Raw genomic sequence first — 23411 nt, 5'->3', positions numbered from 1 at the left:
CGAGAGTCGTGAATGGACGCATCGGCACAAGCAGGGCATGTTATACGTGTGAATATCCAGTATTCACAATGCGTGTCTGTGTAGCACGTGTGAACATGCTCACCGCGTAGCGTGAAGGCGTTCATGAAGAGGGGTGTGCACTCGCTCTTGCGCAGCTTCTTGTGCGGAGGAGGCCCCGACAGGAACCGCTCCTCCATGTCCTGCACAAAGAGGTCCTCCGCGGCTATCCGCTCCTTCTGAACCCCAGAAGGTGCAATGTAGATCTCATGCCTGCATAGCAGAGCAGGAGGAGAAGGCTTACATGTGAGACTTCGATGTCCTTTACTGAGACGCAAAACAACACAATGTCAACAAGTAGTGAGGCAAGCATACAAAGGAGTCAACTGTTATGTTTCCAATAAGAAGTAGCAATTAAGGGGGGACACTGCTGTTGAAAATTTTTATTTCTTGATCGATTTTGATGGAACTTGGTGACTTTATGTACATTTGTGTGCTGATTTCAAATATGCAATTATTTTTCTAGTACGGTGTGTAGTTTTTAAATTACAAAATATTTCATATGCCTTTTGGGGAGCGAGATTATTTCTAAGCTGACCGCATTACAAAGTAAATGACCATATCACGATAATATGCAATCAAAACTGTGTGCAGTGCAACAAAATGGATGCTCTAAACTAGAGGTGTGCGAATATTCGAAAGTTTCGAATATTCGTCGAATATTAGATTTGAAATATTCGTATTCGATTCGAAAATCGTGTATTCGAAAAGTTTCGAATATTCGATAACTTCGAATAATCGAAAAATCTCGATTATGCGATTCGATTATCATGCATAAATAACTCGTCTTCCACAATTCTGCTGCGTTGGTATAGCTAAAAACGTTGCCGAGAGGAGCGATAAAACATCGTAAGTAACGGAAGCACGATATCTGCCTGCGACGAGCGCCCCAATACGTATGATTTATTGCTGGTGCATCTCCGACGTGCAGCGCTGTTGGCGATCATGTAACCGTACATTTTCAATATTATGCGCCGTAAACGTGCCGCACTACCACTCGTTCACTATGCGGGACCACTTCTGAAGAAAGACAGTGACCCACGTGACTGGTGGCGGGCTGTAGGCACCTTCAGATACCCCAGACTGGCAAAGCTTTGCCCCATGTACCTCCCTATACCAGCCACTTCTGTTCCAAGCGAGCGTGCCTTTTCAGTGGCAGGGGGGGGGGGTTGTCTGTTGTCTCTGTTAGAAGGGAGCGGCCTGCTGCCTGATCATGTGGAGGCAACTCATATTTCTTCATAATAACATCTAGTCCATTACTTTCATTGTGCTGTGATATTTGCTTGTGTTGTGATGTGCATTGTGCTAGCCTGGACATTGTGTTCTGGAGATACCAGTGTATGTTGTGTTGCCAGTCATGCTGTTAATGTTTTTTTTTTACAGCGAAAGCTGTTATGAGATCATTTCACCGGCCGTTTTTGGCGCCGTAGTTGTCCGCCGCCGCCGCCGCCGCCGCCGGTGTCCGTAACCAGTATCGCTCGAAATAAGAAAAAAAAACGAAATAAGAAGAAAACTCCAGGATGGAACGAGGTTCGAACCTGGGCCCTCTGCGTGGGAGCCCAGTATTCAACCTCTGAGCCATTCCGTTGCTTGGAACTGCTTTGCAAAAAGGTCCTATACAGACTTCATGTCGGGAAGGAACCACCTTAGCATATGCAATATAGCGTGGTAGAGAGTAAAATAAGCACCAAGCGTCGCGCAACGCGTCGCACAACGCGATTTCTGTAACCAGGCGTCACACAATGCTAATTGCGCAATGAGTAGGTTGTTGAATGCTTCCAACCCATTACAAAGGACTCTGCCATAATTCTTCATCGTCGTCAGGCACAGCATCAACAAAGTGCGCATAATGCCTTACATGCGTTTAGCAGGTACCACGGCTCTTCGTAGAATGACGAAAAATGGCCCAGTGCCAGCTGCCCTACTTCTCAAACATTACAATGATTTATAGCGTAGTGGGTTTCTCGCAAGTGCACTTGTAGTGGTTGCCAAGGAAGCACATAAGCGCATGATCCATTTCCTCGGGGTCTCAGATAAATTACAGTGATTTAGAGCGTAGTGCGTTTATCGCAAGTGCACTTGTATTGGTTGCCAAGGAAGCCCATAAGCGGATGTTCCATTTCCTCGGGGTCTCAGTAAAATTACAATGATTTAGAGCGTAGTGGGTTCCTCGCAAGTGCATTGTATTGGTTGCCAAAGAATCTCATAAGCGCATGATCCATTTACTTGGGGTCTCAGTAAAGTTCTTCACCCCACCCTGTCTCTCTCCCACGGCAACGTATGTTATACAGCATGACGGGAGAGGGAAATAGCAAACGGGCGTCACCCACTGCAAATTACATAACTGCTGGGCCGTTTAAAGATTCCAACCATTACAAAGGGCTGAGCCATAATTCTTCATCGTCATCAGTCGCCGCGTCAACAAAGTGCACATAATGCCTTCCAGACGTGCGGCTGGTGCCTCGCTTCTCCGCAGAATGACGAATAATGGCTTAGTAGGTGCTTCGCAACTTCACAAAAATTGTGATTTATTGCGTAGTGGGTACCTTTCTAGTGTACTTGTATTGTAGCCCCAAGTGAGCTAGCTTACAACGGGCTCTAGAAACGCCGCTCTTCCAGCTTTCGCTGTGACTGTGCTGCGGTTTCAGCGCAGGCCTGGCGTTTTTTTTCAAGTAGCTACATGTTAAATAAAATATTGTTACTGTGGAGGCATTTTTCTTTTGATATTCGATATTCGATTCGATATTCGAAGGTGGATATTCGTATTCGATTCGTATTCGAAAAAATTGATATTCGCACACCCCTACTCTAAACCCATTTGAACAAAAGTTATGGTATGTTGAACATTCGCGGGCGAGTCAATTTCCCGCAAGAATTTCACTTGTGAATGTTCAACATACCACAACTTTTGTTCTAATGGGTTTAGAAAATCCATTTTTGCTGCACTGCACACAGTTTTGATTGCAGATTATCGTGATATGCTCATTTCCTTTGTAATGCAGTCAGCTTAGAAATAATCTCGCTCCCCAAAAGGCACATGAAATATTTTGTAATTTAAAAACTACACATCACACTAGAAAAATAATTGCATATTTGAAATTAGCACACAAATATCCATAAACTCAGGAAGTTTCATTAAAATCGATGAAGAAATAAAAAACTTTTTTTCAAGTGCCATGTCCCCCCTTAAGGAACATGCAGAAGAAAGTGGAAAGAAAGAGTACCTGCCACAAGTAGGAGCGAAGTGCACACCGTTTTGTCTTAAACATGTTTAGAAGTTCACATAAGCCCACTGAAATTTTTAAATTTACATTTAATTTATTCCTTTTTTGTTGTCATCTGTATGATTACATTGTACAATGGCTTTTTCTTTCTTCTTAAACTTGAAGTCTACTTTATCTTGTATGCCCTCTCCTGTACAGGCCTGAATAGGCCTACAGTATTGGGAAATAAATAAGTAAAAGTGAATTTTCATTACACATGCTGATGTTTTAACAATTAAGCTATAGTGGCAGCCATCCTTTTGTCCAGTTTCTGGAGCACTAGTGCAGTGAGGTTGGCCTTGGAAGTGCCATCCAGCGCGAGCTCCAATGTCCAGGAGCAAGCCGTGACATTCTTTCTCTTACCAGTCGAGATACTAGCTTTGTCACAACATTGCTTTTCTGCACAATCAAGGTCACTTGCAAGATAAGAAAGGGGTGGTTGTGTTTAGTACTACTGCCTCAACAGCTACTAATGCTTGTCACTTCCCATATAGTGACAATATAAAGAACACCAAATTGGGTGCCGATGCACAGCATGTGTGGCGCAGCACTCGAAGCTAAGCTTGAAACGAAAAAACACTTCTAAGAACTGGACGAAGACAGTGCCTTGTTTGTCGCTTCTTGTATTGGTCTCATTTGTAGCAGCGTTTTTTCATTCAGACTGAGCAATACACCAAACAGCCCAAGTTAACCTGCTAGTACATACCGTATTTTCTTGCACATAAGCTACCCCTGCATATAACAACCCCCAACTCCACTTTTTAAGCACATTTTTCCATTTTTCGGTGCGGGTTATAAGTGAGAAAATATGGCATGTGCACTACATATTAGTCTGGTCCATAATGCTTCGCCAGTATAGCCACTACCAATAAAGTTTCTTGAGTGGCCACTTTTAAGAACACATTTTTTCATATCACACATAACCGTTTGAACACTGGCACAAGCAGAACTTTCAATTGATGGCCCGAGTTTTCCTCTGCTGCTACAGTGAAACTCCACTGCATTGCAATTGCAGATAATCATGCTTCTTTAAATAGAGGTTAAAACTACACGGTGTCTAATGCAAATGAAGTTATAAAAAGTTAAACACTTCATTATACAGAGAACTTTGTTATATCGACGTTTAACTGTATAGCAGCTCAATCTGTTACACTTCTTTGCAGGGCACACACAGAGTGTTCATTACAAGGACAGCTGCTTATTAATCGTCCAGAGTGCAACTACTGACCCGTGTCGGATGCTGATGCCACCACCTGTGCCGGTGACCCACCCCAGGTCGTAGAACTGGCGGCACAGCTCGGGTATCAAGTTCCGAGGGTGCTCCTGGTTCAAAGAAAAGTCAAGAGGTCAGAGAAAATAAAAAAAAGTTAAAAGAAAGAAAAAATGCCAGCCAAGAGTTTTACACATACTCATGACGAAAGAAACTACTCAAACCTCGATATAACGAACTCGGATATAACGAATTATCGGTTATAACGAAGTAAATGAAGAATAGTCTTGTCATAGATGAAATGTTAAAAATAAACGTTTATAACGAATTTTCGGATATAACGAAGCTATTTTCGTGGCATATGCGACTTTGTTATAAGAGGTTTGAGTGTACTGTATTATACAATTGCTCAAACTCACAACAAGTGTATTCATAACTGAAGATCAAACTCCTGTTTAAAGTAATGACTGACAGTCAGTCTTCAGCAGATTTACTAACGTGAATGTGACAGCCATGAAATAACCACTGCAAGTCCTAATGAAGCCAACAAATTACAAAGAAAAGGAAAGCATAGATGCACTGTTTCTAATGTTCGATTGAGGTACAGTAATTATGGGATAAAAGGAAGGGAAAGTGAATGAAACAATCGGTCACAACGCATGGACCATGAGCTAAAAGTACGAGAAGTAATCACTCTTTCCCAGAACTATCCAAGACTGGAATAGGTTACCTGCCGACATCGTCGACGTCATTTCAAATGATGTGTTCTTTGCCCTGCAGAACTGACTTTTCTTCTTCTGATCTTTCTCTTTTGGCATGACATGTATACTTATCATGCTTTTGACCCTGTTAAGGTGAAGACAGTTCCTCGACACTTTCTAGTGTTCTTCGGCGTATTTATTGTATATCCCTTGCATACCTTATCGTGATGTGAATCTGCTGTAGCTATTGTTGTTCCTTACAGTTTCTTCTTTCTTTCTTTCTCGCACTCTGTGTATATAAAAAAAAAAAAGACTTGAACTGTCTAAACTGATTGTACAGCCCTCCCCTCCCACTATAATGACTTTGGCACTGTGGGTACCAAATAAATAAATACTGATAATAACCATGAAAAAACAATTCGCTGCGAGTGGGGAATACACTCACAACCTTCGCATTACACGTGCGATGCTCTATACCAGGGGTCTCAAACACATGGTCCGCCTAGACCTGCGAACATTTCGCTAGCGGCCCGCGGCTTCACACGGAATAAAATGTTTGTGAATCTACTAAACGGTACTAGCATTATTTACTCACCTATTGCGTATATTAGCGCTTCGTTCAGGTAGGCTGCAAAGATTGGACTGGTATCAAGCATTTTTTTTTGTGCAGCACCCCATGCGGTCGCTATGAGTTGAAACATCACCGTGGAACAAGAACTCTATATTTTAGAATCAACGTCCAGATTTTAGTTATTGTGCAGTACCAGTAATGACCCATATATGACATATGTGAAAAGCATTCTTTCAACTTTCAAATGGCAACATTAGCTGAAAATCTGTTATCAAATCACCAGGTCTGGTGATTTTTACGAGCTGGCAGCTGACCTGTAAACCCCTGCATGATACCAAAGTATTGAAGCTGCTAAGGTCAAGCCACTCAGTACTGTAGCTTGCATCCCCAGTGGTCTCAAGTTTTTTTTTTTCCCGCCTGATTTTAATTTATCTTTGTCCCATAATTTTTACACTTCATTTAAAGACTGCAAGCAGTGCTCCTATGCTTTTCATGACTTCCAGCACAATTTGAGTGATCTGATAAGCGCATTCTCGTAAAAACAAGGCAGGTGTACAGTTCTGAAGTACGGTACGCAGTTTCAAATTTCAAACCATTTTTCGTGCAAATGCGAAGGCCTGATTCCCAAAAGACAAACAGGCAATGCCTACGCACAACAGTTGAATAAAGTGTGTCAATATCAGTAATTAAGTGTAAGGCAAAGCATGTGCTACCACAAGGGAAATCGAAAAAGCTCACAAAAATGGGCTCAACACTAATCCTTCATAAGGCAAACTGTACTTGAAGATCACTGCATATCAATTTTCCAGTCATGCATTCGGCTAAGCAAAAGCAGGCATTATATTTTTCTCCTCTCTCTCTCCAAATACTTTGATCACTGCAGCGTTTTGCAATTTTGAAGTTACTATGCTAGCGCTTGAACAAGAAGGGTAGTGAATAGTGGGGCAAGTTTTTCTTAGACAGAGCTGTATGAAGGCAAGCACCGCACTACGGATGTTACTTGTAGATTTTAAAAGGGTACTGACACGATTTTGAGGCATCACTATAAGGACATTCCTAATTTCCTTGGCACGCAGTTTTATGGCTCTACACAACACAGCCAGGAAACATGTATAAAGTGTTTTACTTTGATTTTAAAGTTTTTGTCGTCTACGCAGCATCTGCAAGCCAGCCCCACCCCAATGGAAATTGTCAGGACGAGTCAACACAGTTCGCTGGGTTTGCGAACTCCGAGTCCTACAATGCGCAACTGGCACAGCACAACAGATGCTGCTGCAAGGACGTCACGAGTTACTGTACCCATGTGTCTTAGACCTACGTCAGACTGTTTACAAGTCACCGTGAAACTACTCCATTGATATCAAAACAGAAAGTAGATTTTTAAGATGAGCTGCGTCTTTGTCATCTCGTTTGTCCTCTGTCTAGTGTTTGCGCTCAACATCATTATGAATAGCGGGATTAAAAATATATTCAACCTGTCTTCCTTTGCTTCCCCAAGAGCAAACATATTGAAAACACAGCGCACAAGTTTCCGGCCTCCCTGCCCTCCAGAAGGAAGTCAATTTTCGCGAGTGCCACCCCCCCCCTCCAAGTAGAAACAGCCTGGCGGCGCACGTATGTTCAATGCATCCTGAGGAACCACGATACTCTCTTTAGGGTTCTCGACTCCACCGTTTTTTATTCGCAGCAACAGTACGAACATTTTTAAAACTTGTGTCAGTACTCCTTTAATTCAAGTGCAGTAATTACGACACAACGACAAATGAAAATAATGAGCGAAAAAAAAAAACGAACTGCCGTCGGTGAGGAACTAAACCCACATCCACCCTCATTTCAGGGCCACGCTGTAGCTTGGAGTTCAAAAGTCAACAATTAACTTCGGCAGGATATCAGAATCTCGGGAAATACCAAACTCGCGAGCATATGTGAATGTAAAATAAAACCGGCTAGCCCAACGGCTAGCCGGCGTTATCTGATAGCATCATAACATTGGAACAAAAAAGACAGACAGCCCTTGTCTGCCCGCAATGTCGCGTATCAATCCCCTCAACGGCCGCGCTTGGCGCGTGAATGCGCACTTGTCATGATGGCTTATCACGACCGACCATCATATACGGGTGTTACACCGGTGCCGCACGGTGCACTGATCGCGATCAAGCCCGAGCAGGATCACATTTCTCAGCCGTGATCGGCTACCCTCTGCATCTTACGTAAAAGAGCCCATCACGGGCGTGAAATTCGATCCGGATCAAGCCCGATCGCCATCAACAGTGAGTGAGTGACACTGGTTTTACGGTTTTACGCGGTGCACTTTCGATCGCGAACTAGATCGCCTTTCGCGGCATCTTTAGCAAATGAAGCTGATCGCGATTAATCGAAACTCGATCTCGATCGGGCGCGATAGCTAGGGAAACTGCCTAGTGTAACTGCGCGCATGAAGCCAAGCCTGTCTCCTCAGACGCCTCTCGTCTGGACATGAAAATCTTAGAGAAACCATCAACGAACCGCCGGTGTTACCGGCAAACGGCACTACGGAATGCACGTGAGACGGTACGAAGATTACAGCACACTGTACTACCTCGTCGGGCTTGTCGGTGGTCATGTTCGGTAATCCGAGGTGAAACTAGAAACCAATCTATGATGAAGTCGATGCAAACCGCTGCTAGACCAAATAGACCACAAAAACAGCTGACGCTGCTGACCAATCTAATCTGCTAACAGACTGCTAGCAGGCAGCTGCGCTTTTTGGCGCGTCGATTGACGTCGCCAATGTCGCGGCACCGCAGTTTCGCAAACCACACCGAAAAATAAAAGGTGTCCGGCAAAGAAAAACCAAAACATCGCAAACAAAATAACTTTAAAAAAATCTCAATTTCCAATTACTTATGCACACCTGTCTTTTCAAATTTAAGTAGCACATGAAATAATAAACACAGAAAAAGAGGCGGGCCAATCATGTGACCCGCGTTGCGTTGCTGAGTCAGCTGCTCTGGCGCCAGTTTACGCGGCTTTACACGGCGAGAAATAACGGTTTCTTCAATAAACAAAACTAATCGCTATGTTGAGCATGTACTGTCTTGCAGCGGCACCCACATTCCCGACAGCGCGGGAAATTTGAAATTCGAACCGGCAGATTTGCGCATTTCGTGTTGGTTGTCACAAGCACGGTCTCTCCCAAGTTCTGCACGTTGAGTCAAGTAAGTGTCCACTGTCGAATCAACACACTCCTTAGTGTCTTTTTGACATGACTGAGAAGGGCAGAGCAGGAGCAGATAGCCAGATCGGTCGAATCGCGTAGCGTAAGTTAGCGTTAGCGATTGCGGCCCGCTATTTCCGTCACTTAACGGGAGCCCGCAAGCAGTTAGCGTACGACGCATGCGCAGTTGTGCGAAAAGCCAACGCAAAGCTTTGCGTACTCTATTCGAAAACTGCCTAATTTCTCCCCTGACAGTGAACCACTGGCGTAGCCAGGGAGGGAAGGGGCGGTTTCAGGGGGTTCAAGCCACCCCTGTGCTTTTTCAGTTTTGCATGTGTATATATACACGCACACATACAAACGCACGCACGATTTAAGATGGCGCCCGAAGGAGGGTCAACCCGTTTCTTAGCATGGGAACAGATAGGACGCGCGGACGTACGGCCCGTGCCACTTTCACCGGATCAAGCCATGAGCTGCACTGAAATGGATATGAGACCAATATACTTTCAGAAGTTGAAATACCTCCAGCCACAAATTCTTGGAGGAAACCCGACGTTTCGAGACCGGCTTGGTCTCTTCTTCAGGGGTGACTGTGCTGATCAGGGGGGCTTCGTCGCAGCTTGTTTTTGGCTCCGCCTTACTCTTTCCCTCACATTCCGGAGGCCGTGCACGTAGATCGGAGGCATTGTTCCGAGGGACCGGTTCACATTCGCAGGTGTGTTCTGGATGTGCCACGACTCGAGTAAGAGCCTCCTTCACGACTCGAGTAAGAGCCTCCTTCCCAGATTCCGGAAGGAGTATTCGGAAGGAGAGTAGATTCCAGGAATATTTTTTGGGGGGTGTTTGTGTGTAGAACGGCTACCTTTGGCAATTGGTGGTCGCTGTGAAGGCGTGCAAGTATTTTAGTATCACTCGAATTCGGGGAGTGTCAGAGCCCCCTGAACCCCCCCTTAGTTACGGCCCTGTATGAACTGACCAGCACTCCGAGGTAGTACGTATCGAGCCTGCCTGACGGATTTGCTGCCGTAGTCGGCCGCTAGCAAGTAGCGCAATCGCTGCTGCACGGGACCACGTGTTTAACGTGTTGATGGTTTCCAAACATATATTACACCGTCGTCGTTACTTGCGCAGTCAGGAATGCAGAGTTACTTCTTGAACGAAACACAAGCATTCAACATCCAATTTAGTAGCGCTAGTGTCACAGTCATGCTCACACTCTAGCCATGTGGAATTCACTTCACTAGGATGTTGCAGGTTCGATCAGCACAATCCAAAAACTAATATCGAAAAGAATGCATAGATATGCTTTTCGCAACGTCGAAGAATTCGACGTTGCGTAATTCGTCGAACAACAATGCCGTTTGGAAGTTACTGGTGAAATACAGAAGTTAGCCGAGAGGCGTGGATTGTGGCCGACAGCACGTTTCATCGCTTTAACCATTTTGCTTCGCTGATCGATCTCAAGCATGTTGGCGGCATGCGGCGCTCCACAATATCGACAATAATTGCGCTACATGCAATGCACAAGAAAAACTATGCTTTTATCTTGATCTTGCTCAAAGATATTATACATTAAATACAATCAAAGTGACTTACGAGAGTGAAAGAACATTAACGCACGAGGGGACGTGAAGTGAAGTGAAGCTCCTCGTCAGTTCGCAGCTGATCGTTCATCGTCGCTGTCACTCTCGGTGCTTTCACAGCCTTCTATATCCAGTGAAAAATCCTCGATGTCAAGATGGCTTCTCTGAACATCACTGCTGAAAGCAATCTGAGGAATTTCCACTGCCGAACAACTACGATCGACCACTCCGCGTCGCCATGTTTACAATTAGAGAGACGTCTGCCCCCCCCCCCCCCTTTCTGAGAACATTTTGCTCTCAAACAGGTCAACAAGCAACTCGCTTGCAGTCTGCTGACACCTATCAACAAATGTACAAAAACAAGCAGCGCAGCGCTGGCTATGAAACCAACACACTTGTGATGGACCGCGTTGAGAGCGTTCGCTCCACGAAAGGCGTGGAGCGGACGCGTCCTCGAATGACTGAAACGTCGCTAGCACGATTCATAACAGCGCTTTCCTGACAAACATAGAGGCCTTATTTTAATGTATCGCCAACTTGAGACTGCTCAGTTATAGAAGAGCACATCGCGAGCCCGTGCGACCTCCCGCATACAATGTTATGGGATTCATCCACTACAATAGCAGTGACGAGGTATATGGAAGTAAAACAGCTTCAACTGAAAATGTCAGGCGATAACATTTAACTAACATACGTGGCTACAGAAAACCTCGCAAAGCTGATATGTGTATGCTTTAGGCTTTCAGTGAAAGCGAGAGTTGCCACGTATTTTTACGAAAACTTCGCGTCTCGCAAGAACGAATCAAATTTCTCTTGTCACGGAGGGCCCGGTTTGTTCACTGATGGAGGAAACATGCAAAGTCATAGTGTTCCTTTCTTGCCAACGCGTTAACGCTGAAGCTAGCACAGCCAAACAAGGGAGAGACAGCGTAGCGCTGCCATTTTGTCTTCTACTAACCCTCCTCGAGAGGACGCTCCTGAATTCCGCTTGGCGGTGCGACAGTCTATGGACATTGCGAATTAGTAGAAACCCCCCAAAAAAAATTCTGGCTACGCTACTGCACTGAACACCTTACAAAATTAATTACAAACGAAAGAAAGGCCCGTGCACGTCACATTTTTCTTTCTTTTTTTGCTCTTCCTTCTCATTTCTGATGACTCTCCGCGGTCTCGCATTCGCCAACCGCTCGCACCATGTCAGTACGGTGGTGAATGCTCGTCGGCGTGTCCCATTTCACTGCTGCTAGCGATTGTTTTCCAGAATTTGGCTGATCTAGAGGACTAGGTTGAATCCCAAACAGTTCTGAACAGTCAATGTTGCCCGGTAACATGAATAAAGGCCTCAAAGTGCACTTGAAAGCGAAAGTTGAGGCTAAACAGTGTTCATATAAGCACCATTTTTAAAAATAGGCATTTACAGGCATTTGTAAGCATTTAGGCACAAACAGGCATTTATAGGCACTACAAAAACACTATAAAAGCCTTTCTTAGTCTCTAATTCATGCTCATATATCAAAGTGGCACCATAGGAACGCAAGGAACAAAATAGGCATTTGCCTAAAATCCGGTACCAATAAAGTTCCTCATTAACAAAGGTAGAAATATACACCAGCATACGTAAAAGTTATGAACAGTTGCAACATGAATCAGTTGCGACTCAGGAAAGATGCAAAACGTGCCATTGGATTTTGCACATGTGAGCAGCAGCTAAACATGAGAATTTCACGGTCAGACTGGTTGCAAATGTGTAGATAAAAGTCACACTAGTTGTACCTGTGCACCTACCACACTGGATAGATTCAAGAGCTGCTTTTGAAATGTTTATACCTCTTGAGGGTGGAGATGGAGTCAATCATCTCGCTAGGACAAAAGAGTACAGCCTCTTCGCATGTTTCACGCGAGACATTGCGAACAAGTGTTGCGCAGAAGAGGCGAAATCCAGGTAGATAGGCAATATTTAGTGCTTTCACACTAAATGCTACCATCATCAGTAACGAGGTCAGGAAAGCCTGCCAAGTGAACCAAGGGCAGCACAATTAAGTAGGGGTGTGCGAATAGTGAAATTTCATCTCGAATCGAATAGTGCCGAATAGTGGCCATAAATATCGAATATCGAATCGAACATCCAATAGTATGTACATTTACACTAAACTTGTACCACCAGTTACAGAAAGACAAAGGAAAAATCAGAAACGCTACGCTTTATTACGCGCTTGTTCGGAAGAGTATTTTTCGTCGGCTTTGATGGGCACGCAGGCATGTTGATAGAACAGCCGTTACTCCAGTTAGCAGGGGCACTCCTAACCTCCAACGGCAAAAAGATGGGGGGTATGGTAGCTAGCTTTTTTTTCCCCTATGGTCACGGAATATGGCTTCAATTGTGCTTCATCTACGGTCGCACAGTAGTGCTTTATCTCAATGGGTACTCAGGGCCCAACAATCTTCGGGCGCCTGTTCACAGCAGTGTTTTAACTAAGCGCCTACGATGGGAATTTTAGAACGAGTGGTGCGGTGTGACAGTGATGACTGCACAGCGTGACCAAATTTTCATATGAGAGTCCAATCACCGAGGGTTTTGCGGGCCGAAGTCGGAATGTATTATGGCGCCTGCTGCATACGCAACCGAACTAGGCAAGAAAAGTTCGTGCCTTCATTTCAGAGGCGAAGTTGTGAAGTGCTTGACAGTTTTGTCATATTTATTTTTTTTACATGTGGAAATTACATAATCACCTTTAAAATAAACATGCGCTCGCTTTTATACCAGGATATCAGTGAAAGTTTTAACGAAAGGCCTCATGACATCAGATGGTGATAAGATCATGTGATGATGGTTCTTTGCTTCACTCGCGTTGACGTACACCAATGCCACGGGATGTCGATGGCCAATTTTTGCGTTTGATGAGGCATATAAGGCTTTTGCCTTAAAGGGGCACTGACCTAAAATTTCAAACTCGAGATGTGTCCTTCATTCGATGGCTCGGTATGCATAGGTGTTTCTGACCAAATTTGAATGGCGTCCACCACCTAGAAGTTATTTCATTTCGAGTGCAAACCACGTATGAAGGCTCGACGGGGCGTTCAGCACCCTGCAACATTGGCATTGTTGGAACGGCGTCCATTTATGAATCGCTGTTTTGCACAAGGTCGAAGCAAAACTGATCCGTAATGTCGTGAATCGGAGCGATTTCGAGTTCCAGAATATTGTATTCATCCCTGGTCGACACATTTGACGGCGACGACGGCAATGCTGGTGACAATGACATGACTGCAGGTGTGCGCCTAGCAGATGAAATGTCATCTGAGTCTCATGTCACTCCTTTCTGTGGCCAGTTGATCAGCTCGGACGTGGTCTGGTGGTGATCGTCAGGAAGAGCCGCCAGCGCTACAAATTGGCGGGCTTTCCACCCGTTTTGAATTGTGCTAGACACTGGTCATATTAATCAATAAAACAGGTAGTTATTTGTCCCTCAGTTGCATTTTCTGTAGTGAATTGCTACTAGGGGGTCGATAACCAGTCGCGTATGCAAAAATTTTGACATGCATAAATTTGATGTCAGTGCTACTTTAAAACAGCACGCTCACCTCCCAGGATGTGAAGGGGGGCGACACCTGCGCTGCCACAACGGGACGGGCTGCCGCAACTGCGTCACGCATCTTCTGCTCGTGGCTCTTCGGCTTCGCCTTACGCTTGGGCATCGGCTTGATCAAAAGCACGGGCAGGTCGGCCGGCGCCGGCGTCGTCATGGCAACACCACCTGCTATTGGCACCAGAAAAGTGGCTCTTAAAGGGACCCTGCAACACTTTTTGAACAGTCGGAAAACGTTGTGCATTTGGAGTCGAGACTCCCAGAAACGTGTGAGCGAGATGTTAATGCACGACATGGAGCAGGGAGCATACAATTTCATGTCAAAAACTGTCAAAAATCACTTGCTCTCTTGTTCACATGGTCATCCCGACTATGCAGCGAGTGAGAGCACCAGCAGATAGTCCTAAAGGCCAAGTGCAAGCGCCACACACCACTGAACTACAGTCGGACACAACTTGGGAATGCAGCGGCATTTCCACCGCACTGAAGGTATTCACCTGTCCCAACTGGGCCGTTCGAAGGCAAGCCGTTAGCCTCGGACGAGACAGCGGTAGCCGCGGTGGCCTCTGCCAGCACGTTCTGTCGCAGCTCGCTCATGCGCTCTTCAAACTTGAGCCGCATGTAGCGGCGGTCCTTGGCAAGACGCACGTTGGCCGACCGCTGCACGTGCGCCTGGATCAGGGGCAGGGGCAGCTCAAACAGGGACTGCATGTCGCGCTGCACGGTCTGGGGTCCCCGCTCGGCCACGTACCGCACGACCAGCTCCTCGGCCAGCGACTCGGACAGCAGTGCCCGACCATTCTTGAGCAGAATGCCCTTGGAAGGACGGCCCAGCTGTTCTTGGAGGTCGACCAGGTCTGCAAGGCGTGCCAAACGCGGCTCAGTTACGCTACTGAATGGCATGTCTATCAGCTACAAGCATAAGAATTAATAAAATCTCGCAGATACAACAGCAAACTGGGCATGGGTGGAAATGGTTTATAGCAGGCATTTTCTTGACTCTTGCCCAAATCACATGCCTGTTTGATCAATGTATGTTCATTCTATTCAAGGCTGACTGAATCAGAATTTTATACTTCACGAAAAGCCCCGTTTCAGATTTGCCAGGACTTACGTAAAGGAACAACCGCCGGGTCTTCACAATGTCTGCTTAGGTAGTGTTTGAAGGTTACCAAACAACAAAACCGCATAACTACCAGTCCTTCAGCCTAGACAATTACTGTTTCAATGTTATGTAGAACCTGCTTGCAATGAAACCAGCCATACTAAAAATAGCATTCCTACTTTGATGTGGATTTTACTTTTAGACACAGCAGCAAGCTTGGAACAGAATGGACTCGGAAATGAACTGGCTGTTTTAGATGAGCAGCTGCCAAAACATTTTAAGAGGCTGACACAACGGTGACATAGCTCTCATGATGAGGCTATTTGCAAGAGGCAATACCAGGATATGCAGCAAAAGCTTCTGCACCTGAACAATGCCCGATACCGCCACTGCATTAGAAAATGTCCACAGGTGCAATGCGGAGAAGCACACCTGCCCAAACTGGGATTTTAAAATTGAATGAAATTATGAGTTTCACATACCCAAGGCAAGATACCATTAGAAGGCGAGGTACGTGGGAAACTGAAAATTCATTTTGACCACTTTGGTTTTATTATCGCGAACCGAAATCTAAGCAATAGGCATTTTTCTAAATCACAACCTAAATCTAAGCATAGGGGCGTTGCCCCTGCCCCTAAGCCACGTACCCTAACAGCCCAAACAAAAGCAGTACTTTGTTCTATGCAATTAAAATGAAACAAATTGTGTGTCAGTAAACGTTTCAAGTTTTACGACAACAACCATAGGCTTATCTCCTACACGTCCCTTAATGGGCACAGTTCGTACGCATAGGTCGGCAAAAAAATTGGAGCTCACTCAGACTGACTCAAGAAATATAATTTGCTCTGGGGGCTCACTCGGACTCAGACTCACCAATATTTTCTTCAACGGACTCACTCGGACTCGGACTCAGTAAATTTTTTTTCAACTGGACTCACTTGGACTCAAACTCACCAAAACATTAGTCACCCAGACTCAGACTCACGGCCCGATCTGAGAAGCGTGCGAACTTGAGCTTGTTGGTACACATTCATAGTAAAAAACAGCACGAAAACTACAATCTGTGTCTGAGTGAGTCGACTCACGAGTGAGTTTGCCGACCCACGGCCGCTGGATAGTGGCCGACCTATGTTCGTATGACTCAACTGCCCCCCACACACCTCCCTTCGGGCATATTAGGTAACCTACACCTTTGGCGTAGTTTGCACTCCCCTAAGTCTTTCATAGACATATTACACAATGGAGCAACAAAACAATACTCGCTGCTAGAACAATGCACACAAAGAATGGAGTGCACAAAACAGGCACTCGTGCCACACGGTTTTCTTCAGCTTATGCACTAGCGCTGAATTCTGCCTCTTCCTATGCATACAATCAAACTCGGCCAATTCCCATTGCTTGAATGCAGCACACAAGTCTCGAGGGCTGTGAAGGACAACCTTGGCTCTGTGCCAAACTGTGAGCCAACTCGGAACAAGTGACGGAAACACCTGACACCATTTGTCTGGTCGACTGCCACAAAGAGCTTCAACATTTTGAAGATGACAGGCACGTGCTTTTTAACTGCTGCTTATCATGTGAACTGAAATATGACAGTCTTAACCCTTTCAGACGCCTCCTATGAAGAACTGTCTGTAAATGCGTGAAATTGGTACAATGTTATTTCAAGGCACTTGATAATATATTGCAACAAAAATAATGTCATAATACGTTCATTTATGTGTGTTATAGTAATCATTTCTAATTACTTTGTAATTAAATGTCTAGTTATTCTGAAGCCGTTCATGCTCTGTTTTTTTGCATAAATACAATGAAATCTCAGGCTAAAAATATAGTGCAAATTCATTTTCGGTTATGTCCATGTCGAATAAAGAAAAAAATATACTTTTGACGTGGGTTGCGGGAAGTGGCACGTCGAACGACTCATCGAATATGGTAGTGCCTTCAGCAAAGTGATCATATGCAACCGTACACTGCAAAATGAAGTTCAATGAAGACAAACTTATTATGCAGGAGGTTCCATTCATCCAAAGCTCAATGTATCGCGCTCTTTCTTAGCCCTTAGTCGATACAAATAGAAAAAACAAGTGGTGTACACAATTGTATACATAGCGTCTCAAACAGTTAAGCTTGAAACAAAGCCGTATACAGGGTGTGTTCAAAAGGTATTGAACATTTGGTGAGCAGAAATACCTCTATTAGGTGGTACAAAGCCTTAATTCCCTGCAATGTGGTCTCCTTGGTAATGCACACACTTCTGCAAGCGCTCCCACCATTGTTGGAAACACATCTGGAATACATCTTAAGGAGGGGTCATCAGCCAGACCTTCGCATTGTATGATGTCCTCTCTTGACTTGAATTGGGTTGTTTTCAATGGGATTTTCAGCTTGGGAAACAGCCAAAATTCACACACAGCTAAGTCAGGGAAGCAGAGAGTACGACAAACAACAGGAATGTTTTCCAGATGGAGCTGCTGCTCCGTTGTTAGCAGCTTTGATACGAATTTCGTGGACACTACACTCTTCTTATGCCCAAATCCTGAGTCAAAATTGAATGTACTAATCCAATGCTTACCCGTATCCCATTAGCAAGTTTGAGACTGGGATGGGACGGTCCTCCGTGACCAACGTCCATGCTTCCTCAACAACATTCTCAATTCACTTCGTTGAGGGTCCTCCTAAACAAGGTTTACTGTACACTGATTTGCGGCCATTTGCGAGGTGGTTGCACCACTCCTTTATCTGAGAGGTGCTCATGATTTGTCACCGAAAGCCTGTTGAATCTTGCGAATGGTTTCCGCTCGAGTATCGCGAGGCTTTCGGTAAAATTTGACGCAATGCCGCTGCTCATGTTGTTCCTTGATTTTACAACTTACTGAAATTCAACAAGCGCTCTCACTACACGTCCTCACTCATGGGCCAACTGCGAGCAACTGAAGCTTTCTACGGGCAGAAAAATATTCACGCATGTGCATAGGTCCCCCACTTTATTGGTTGACGTAGGAAAGAAGAACGTTCGATAGATTTCGAACATATGCCGTAGAGTGTCATGAGAAGAGAATTACCCCTGTGTCATGCTGCCCGTTGAAGTTCACTTCGTTTTCACAACTTCGACCTACTCAAGGGCGATAACGATTGCTCCTCGTGTGGGCTTTTCCAATTAGTTTTCAGTTCAACCACCAGAGTGGCCCTGCAACAATGAGGTACTTAAGTGTAAAATATTTCCCAAAATAAACCAATTCAGACCTTGTTTTCTTTCTACTCTGGCCATGCTTTTTACCACTGGTATGTCTTCACTCGTGTTTGCTTGCTTGCAGGACAATATCTGCCATTTACTATTTATTAAAGATCATCGCTTGTTAAATCACCTTTGCGACAAAGAAATGCTACACTGGTGTATATGGCTGCTATATTTCCCCGAGAAAAGTTCTAAGGTTGCCTCAAGGAGAAAATTTGTGCTATAATATGAAGCTATATGTCAGTTGATTAGTCTACATTGCCGACCTAAGCACGCAGATCTTATCCTTCTTTCATGGCTTTTATTTGTAATAGCTATATACTATACCAGCTCGGCATGGAAGCATGCTGAAAGCGCTCAAAACAAGAAAGTCTAGAAAAACAAAACAAAAGAGCTCAATTTTTTAAAGTAGCTTTTTCTTTCTTTTCGTTGGCGACAACAATCAAATGTTGAAAAATGTGTAGATGGTATTGACAACCTCCGCATAAGCACAGGTAATCTCGCGCGAGGTCAATGTGTATACAATAACATGCAAATCGTGCCGCTCTCGTAAAACAATGGGTACAATATACCTTAAGGGCCACCGTTAAACAAAACAATTATGACATTTCACGTAGTATGATGCAGTACAAGGATGTCATTTGTTAATGGGCCACAAATAATAGCTAACCAAACACAGCGGTAGCAAGTATGAGTTACCTCGCATTATTACGGCGATGTGCGGCTAACAAAAGCGCTAGCTTGATCTCGATCGAAGGGCGCCACGCACTACGAAGCAAAATCGATTGCGAAAACGGAAAAGGGCAATTCGTCTTCTACGTCTATTCCTGCAAAGGGCAGGTTCGTGCATGAATGCACGAAGCGCGTGTTACAATCGGGGCTTCAAAGTCCAGAGGGTAAACGACCGAATTTTGACAGCGAGTTCCCCACTAAGAAAATGCCCACAAGCGCCGCAGTACTGCACAGAAATGCTGACAACAGAACAGATAAACAGGCTAAAAAGATCCATTCACAAAAGTTTCCCTCGACTCAAAGGCAAAAACGCTAGCAGACGCCTTGAGCGAGTGTTTACGATCGAAGTATTGGGAACATGCCGGTGGCTCCCATCGAAGCTGTCGTTGTAAAAGGCTTCGGACACATGTCAATTAAACTAGTGTGTGTTTACTAACACGCTGCGTGTCCAGCAAACGTGATCAACTCCAAAGGAGTAGTTAAAAGAATGCTAAACGCTGCCGCGCAGTCTACCTTGAAGTGAGAGTAGCAGACAACCCAACGTAGGAACTGTCATCGATGTATTAGGTTTAGCAAACGCAAGAACACCACCCGCTGCCCTTACCCACAAACTCTCGGCCGTGCGTTCTCCAGTACTTCCTGGCCTTCTCGCTGACTGTCAGCAGACTGGACACCTTGCCGCTTTCGAGTTTCTCCTCCATAAGGAGCAGTATCTCATCGTAAATGTCCTCGGATATCGGAGGTTTGCAGCGGTCGCGGAAACGCGCCACTTTGTGCTTTACCACGGCGTCCACGATTTGCGCCATTTCGCGGTAGTTTCGCTGCTTGCTACTGGGCCGCAGGCTGTAGCTGGACATTTGTAGAGGCTCACGAGAATTTCGGCACGCGCCACTCCTTCGAGAACATTTTTCGAGGTGCGTGTTTCAATGGCGGTACAGGTTTAAGGACACCCCCCAAAGCGACAGCAGTTCATCACTCAGCCGCAACACTTGCGCAGAGCGCTGTCTACTACGCTAATTCTTACTTGGTACAGCCGTGCCCCTACAGTGGCTTTTAAAAGCGTTTACACAGTGACATAGAGAGACCAACAATGTTGTTTGAAGAAGAAATTACTAAAAAGAATAGAAACACCACTTCATGCCGACTATTATTTTTACTACTCGTTTAACTTGCCCCTTGTTCTCGTCCTCTCGCATTTTATCTGTCTACGTGACTCATGTTAGCGGGCTCTTTAAAAACGTCTGCACCATACTCACAAGGGTAGTTGTTTGGGCTAGTTGGTTTGGCTAGTTTGGCAGCAGTCACACAGCCAGGGGGTTGCACACCGGGCCCGTGCGCCCCCCTACTACACTCTAGTCCTGCCATTGGGCCACAGGCGAAGTCGCGAATAATGGATCTCTCCCCCCCCCAATAGTTGTGACCCCTTGGGCAGAACTGCGACGGGTCACAGAATGCTGCCTTAATTCTGGCCTATATCGCCCGGAATTTTCTTAAAACTGTTCCGCGAAATGCAAGGGCATTTCCTTATAAGAGCAGTACAATTGCTGAAACAGCGCCATCAAGCGAGCGCCAACACCCGAGGCATGGCTGTTGGCGTGCGTGGGTGCCGGCGGCATGCTTACCACATGAAAATGGTATGTGAATAGCTGGAAATCAGTTTTCCAGCCTGGTTTTCAGCTGGAAACGACTCTTCTCGCTGGGAATTTTCCATTCCCGAATGGAAGCATCTTTCCGGCTGGGAATAGAAAGCATTCCCAGCTGTAAAATGCTATTTCCAGCATCGATATGGAAACGATTCGCCACTGGGACAGAGTCCTGTCCCGCTCGAAATTTTCCCCGTTCCAGTTGGGATATTCACATTTCTAGCTGGAAAAATATCCAGCTTCAGTTAGGAAATAATTTGCTCAAACAGGAAAAAAAACAATTCCAGCTACATACAGGAGCTGATACAAGCAGATGAAGTATAAAATAAAAGGCGCGCGTATCGTTATTAAACATCAATTAGAATGTTCGTCACACGGTACATAGGGCACATTTTACAACCATGATCTTAAGTGACCCTACGGCTGGATGGCAAAGAAAAGATACGTCTGGAAAAAACGCACTTTTAACAGCGAAACTGTTCCAGCTCGGCGTAAAGTGTGTGACCGGGCCTGACAACTGTCATCATCATGAACAAGTATGTGCCACTGAATTTGGGCAGATCTCGCTTCTCAACACTACGGCGTGGCCTGTAATAACCCTGAGAACGAGTAAAGATAGAGAGAAAGAAAGAGAGAAACAGAGAGACGGAAAGAAAGATATATAAAGAAAGAGGAAGAGAATGATTCTTGCCGGAAAAACAACCTTCACAAGGTGGGATTTGAACCCGCGTACCCTCGACACGATGGCGAGCGTCATAACCACTCGGCTATCCAGGCACGCTAGCCGACCATAGCATAGCCTTGCGTAATAATAATATCTAGGGTTTTACGTCCCAAAACCACGTTATGATTATATGAGGCGCCGTATAGTGGAGGGCTCCGGAAATTTTGACCATCTGGTGTACTACTGACATCGCACAGTACACGGGCCTCTTGCATTTCGCCTCCATCGAAACGCGACCAGCCGCGGCCGGGATCGAACCCGCGACCTTTGGGTAAGCAGCCGAGCACCATAACCACTGCTCCACCGCGGCGGACTAGTAATTCGTTTAGTATAGTGTAGCAAGGGGGTGGGAAAGAGAAATGAACGTGAGGAGGTGAGATGTGATGGTGAGGAGGAGGGAAAAGAGGAAGGAAAGCGTAGCACAGAAAGAGTAAGCACAGAAAGATTAAAGCGTAGCACAGAAAGAATGAGAAAGAGAGAAATAAATGCAGAAAGAAAAAAGTCACAGTTTCACCGCAAGGGCGAAGCAATGAATGCGATAGCAACAAATTGTAGTGTTACATGAAGTGAGGCAGGCAGCTAACAGTTTTGTATCCGGTCTCGCGCAACTACAAAACACTGGTGTAAGAGAATACGGCCGCTCCAGGGAGCGATGCTCTCCGCATAGTCACTTCGCGTTGAGAGCGCAGCACGTAGAAGGGTATATACGAGCCGCCCGATGGGATGGCTTTCGAGATAGCGCGCGCGCCAGCGATCGCGACCGCGCCCTTAGATTCAAAGTTCAAAGTGACTGCTCGCGCGACAACACCCTCCGCCCCCCACATCGTGTCTTTTTATTGTCGTTAAAGACGGGCGGGGCGTTTCCTGCCTGCTTCGACGGCAGGCCTCCCGAGCGGGGTGATGTTATCGCATGCGCCCTCCGAGCGACGGGAATGGGCCGGCTCGTTTGATCTCTGCTTCGGCTGCGTTCGTCGCCCCCGTTCGCGCGCTTTTACCCGCGGTAGAACATACAATGTGCGGGGGGATTTTATCAATTTTGACTTCATACCGGAAGGAAAAAACCAGTCGAGACTGTCCATATAATTGCTATCGCAATAAAATAAATATAAGTGGAATTCATGAAATGCATATACAAAGGCAATGAAGCTGTGATGGTTTTCGAGATAGCGCGCGCACCAGCGATCGCGACCGCGCCCTTAAAGGGACCGACAACTGATTTTTCTCGACCCATTTTTTTACGATGCGCAGTGTTTGTAGCTGCAGCAGTTAATCCCAAAAGCACGTATAGCTACTTTACAAGCAGTATTTTTCGATCTGAAAGGCTCTAACACGGACGTACCTTTCCTCCAGCAACGCTAAGAATTGATAGCGATGCCGCCAGCCATTCTCGCGATTTGTAAAAGCTATCGTTGTTCTGCATTCGCAGGAGTTCCTCTAGCTATGCTTAACCACCTTTATTTAGAGCTTTTCAACTATTTTTGAAAATAACAAGCTATATTACAATGAGATGATGTGGCATTATACACCTTCCGTTTATTTGTACCGCGTTGTGTGCGCATGCGTCCAATGTTGTCTGCGCCTGTATCATGGGTGGCTTGTCCCGGTGTCGTTACTCTCTCGATGTCATTGAAAACGTCACTGCGCATATGCGCGGCCGCGCCGAGTAGCAGCGCGCGTCATTTCTGAGGCGAAGTGTAGGTATCAAAACCCTGACGCTCGAACATCTTAGCGACCTGGAAACCGTGCACGGTTGCATGAGCACGCTGAAGAGCATGGGATCATTACGTCAAGCGAAGGC

At 45.5% G+C, this 23411-nt stretch overlaps 1 protein-coding gene across 1 annotated transcript in view; it reads right to left on the bottom strand.

Annotated features, from left to right (window-relative positions):
- LOC119398835 (uncharacterized) overlaps nucleotides 1–20199 on the bottom strand; it is a 21116-nt gene extending 917 nt beyond the window's left edge. The window contains exons 1-5 of the mRNA XM_037665652.2: nucleotides 19851–20199; nucleotides 14669–15028; nucleotides 14167–14342; nucleotides 4549–4643; nucleotides 104–270 (exon numbers count right to left, since the gene is read on the bottom strand). Coding sequence (XP_037521580.1) covers nucleotides 104–270; nucleotides 4549–4643; nucleotides 14167–14342; nucleotides 14669–15028; nucleotides 19851–20103 — 1051 coding nt within the window. The 5' untranslated portion in view covers nucleotides 20104–20199. The remainder of the gene's footprint in view (nucleotides 1–103; nucleotides 271–4548; nucleotides 4644–14166; nucleotides 14343–14668; nucleotides 15029–19850) is intronic.
- Between the last annotated feature and the right edge of the window lie 3212 nt (nucleotides 20200–23411).

Source organism: Rhipicephalus sanguineus, chromosome 7 (assembly GCF_013339695.2).
Source record: "Rhipicephalus sanguineus isolate Rsan-2018 chromosome 7, BIME_Rsan_1.4, whole genome shotgun sequence".
Classification (NCBI taxonomy): Eukaryota; Metazoa; Arthropoda; class Arachnida; order Ixodida; family Ixodidae; genus Rhipicephalus; species Rhipicephalus sanguineus.
The sequence above is the reverse complement of the archived record's forward strand: the minus strand, read 5'-3'. Positions and strand labels throughout refer to the sequence as shown.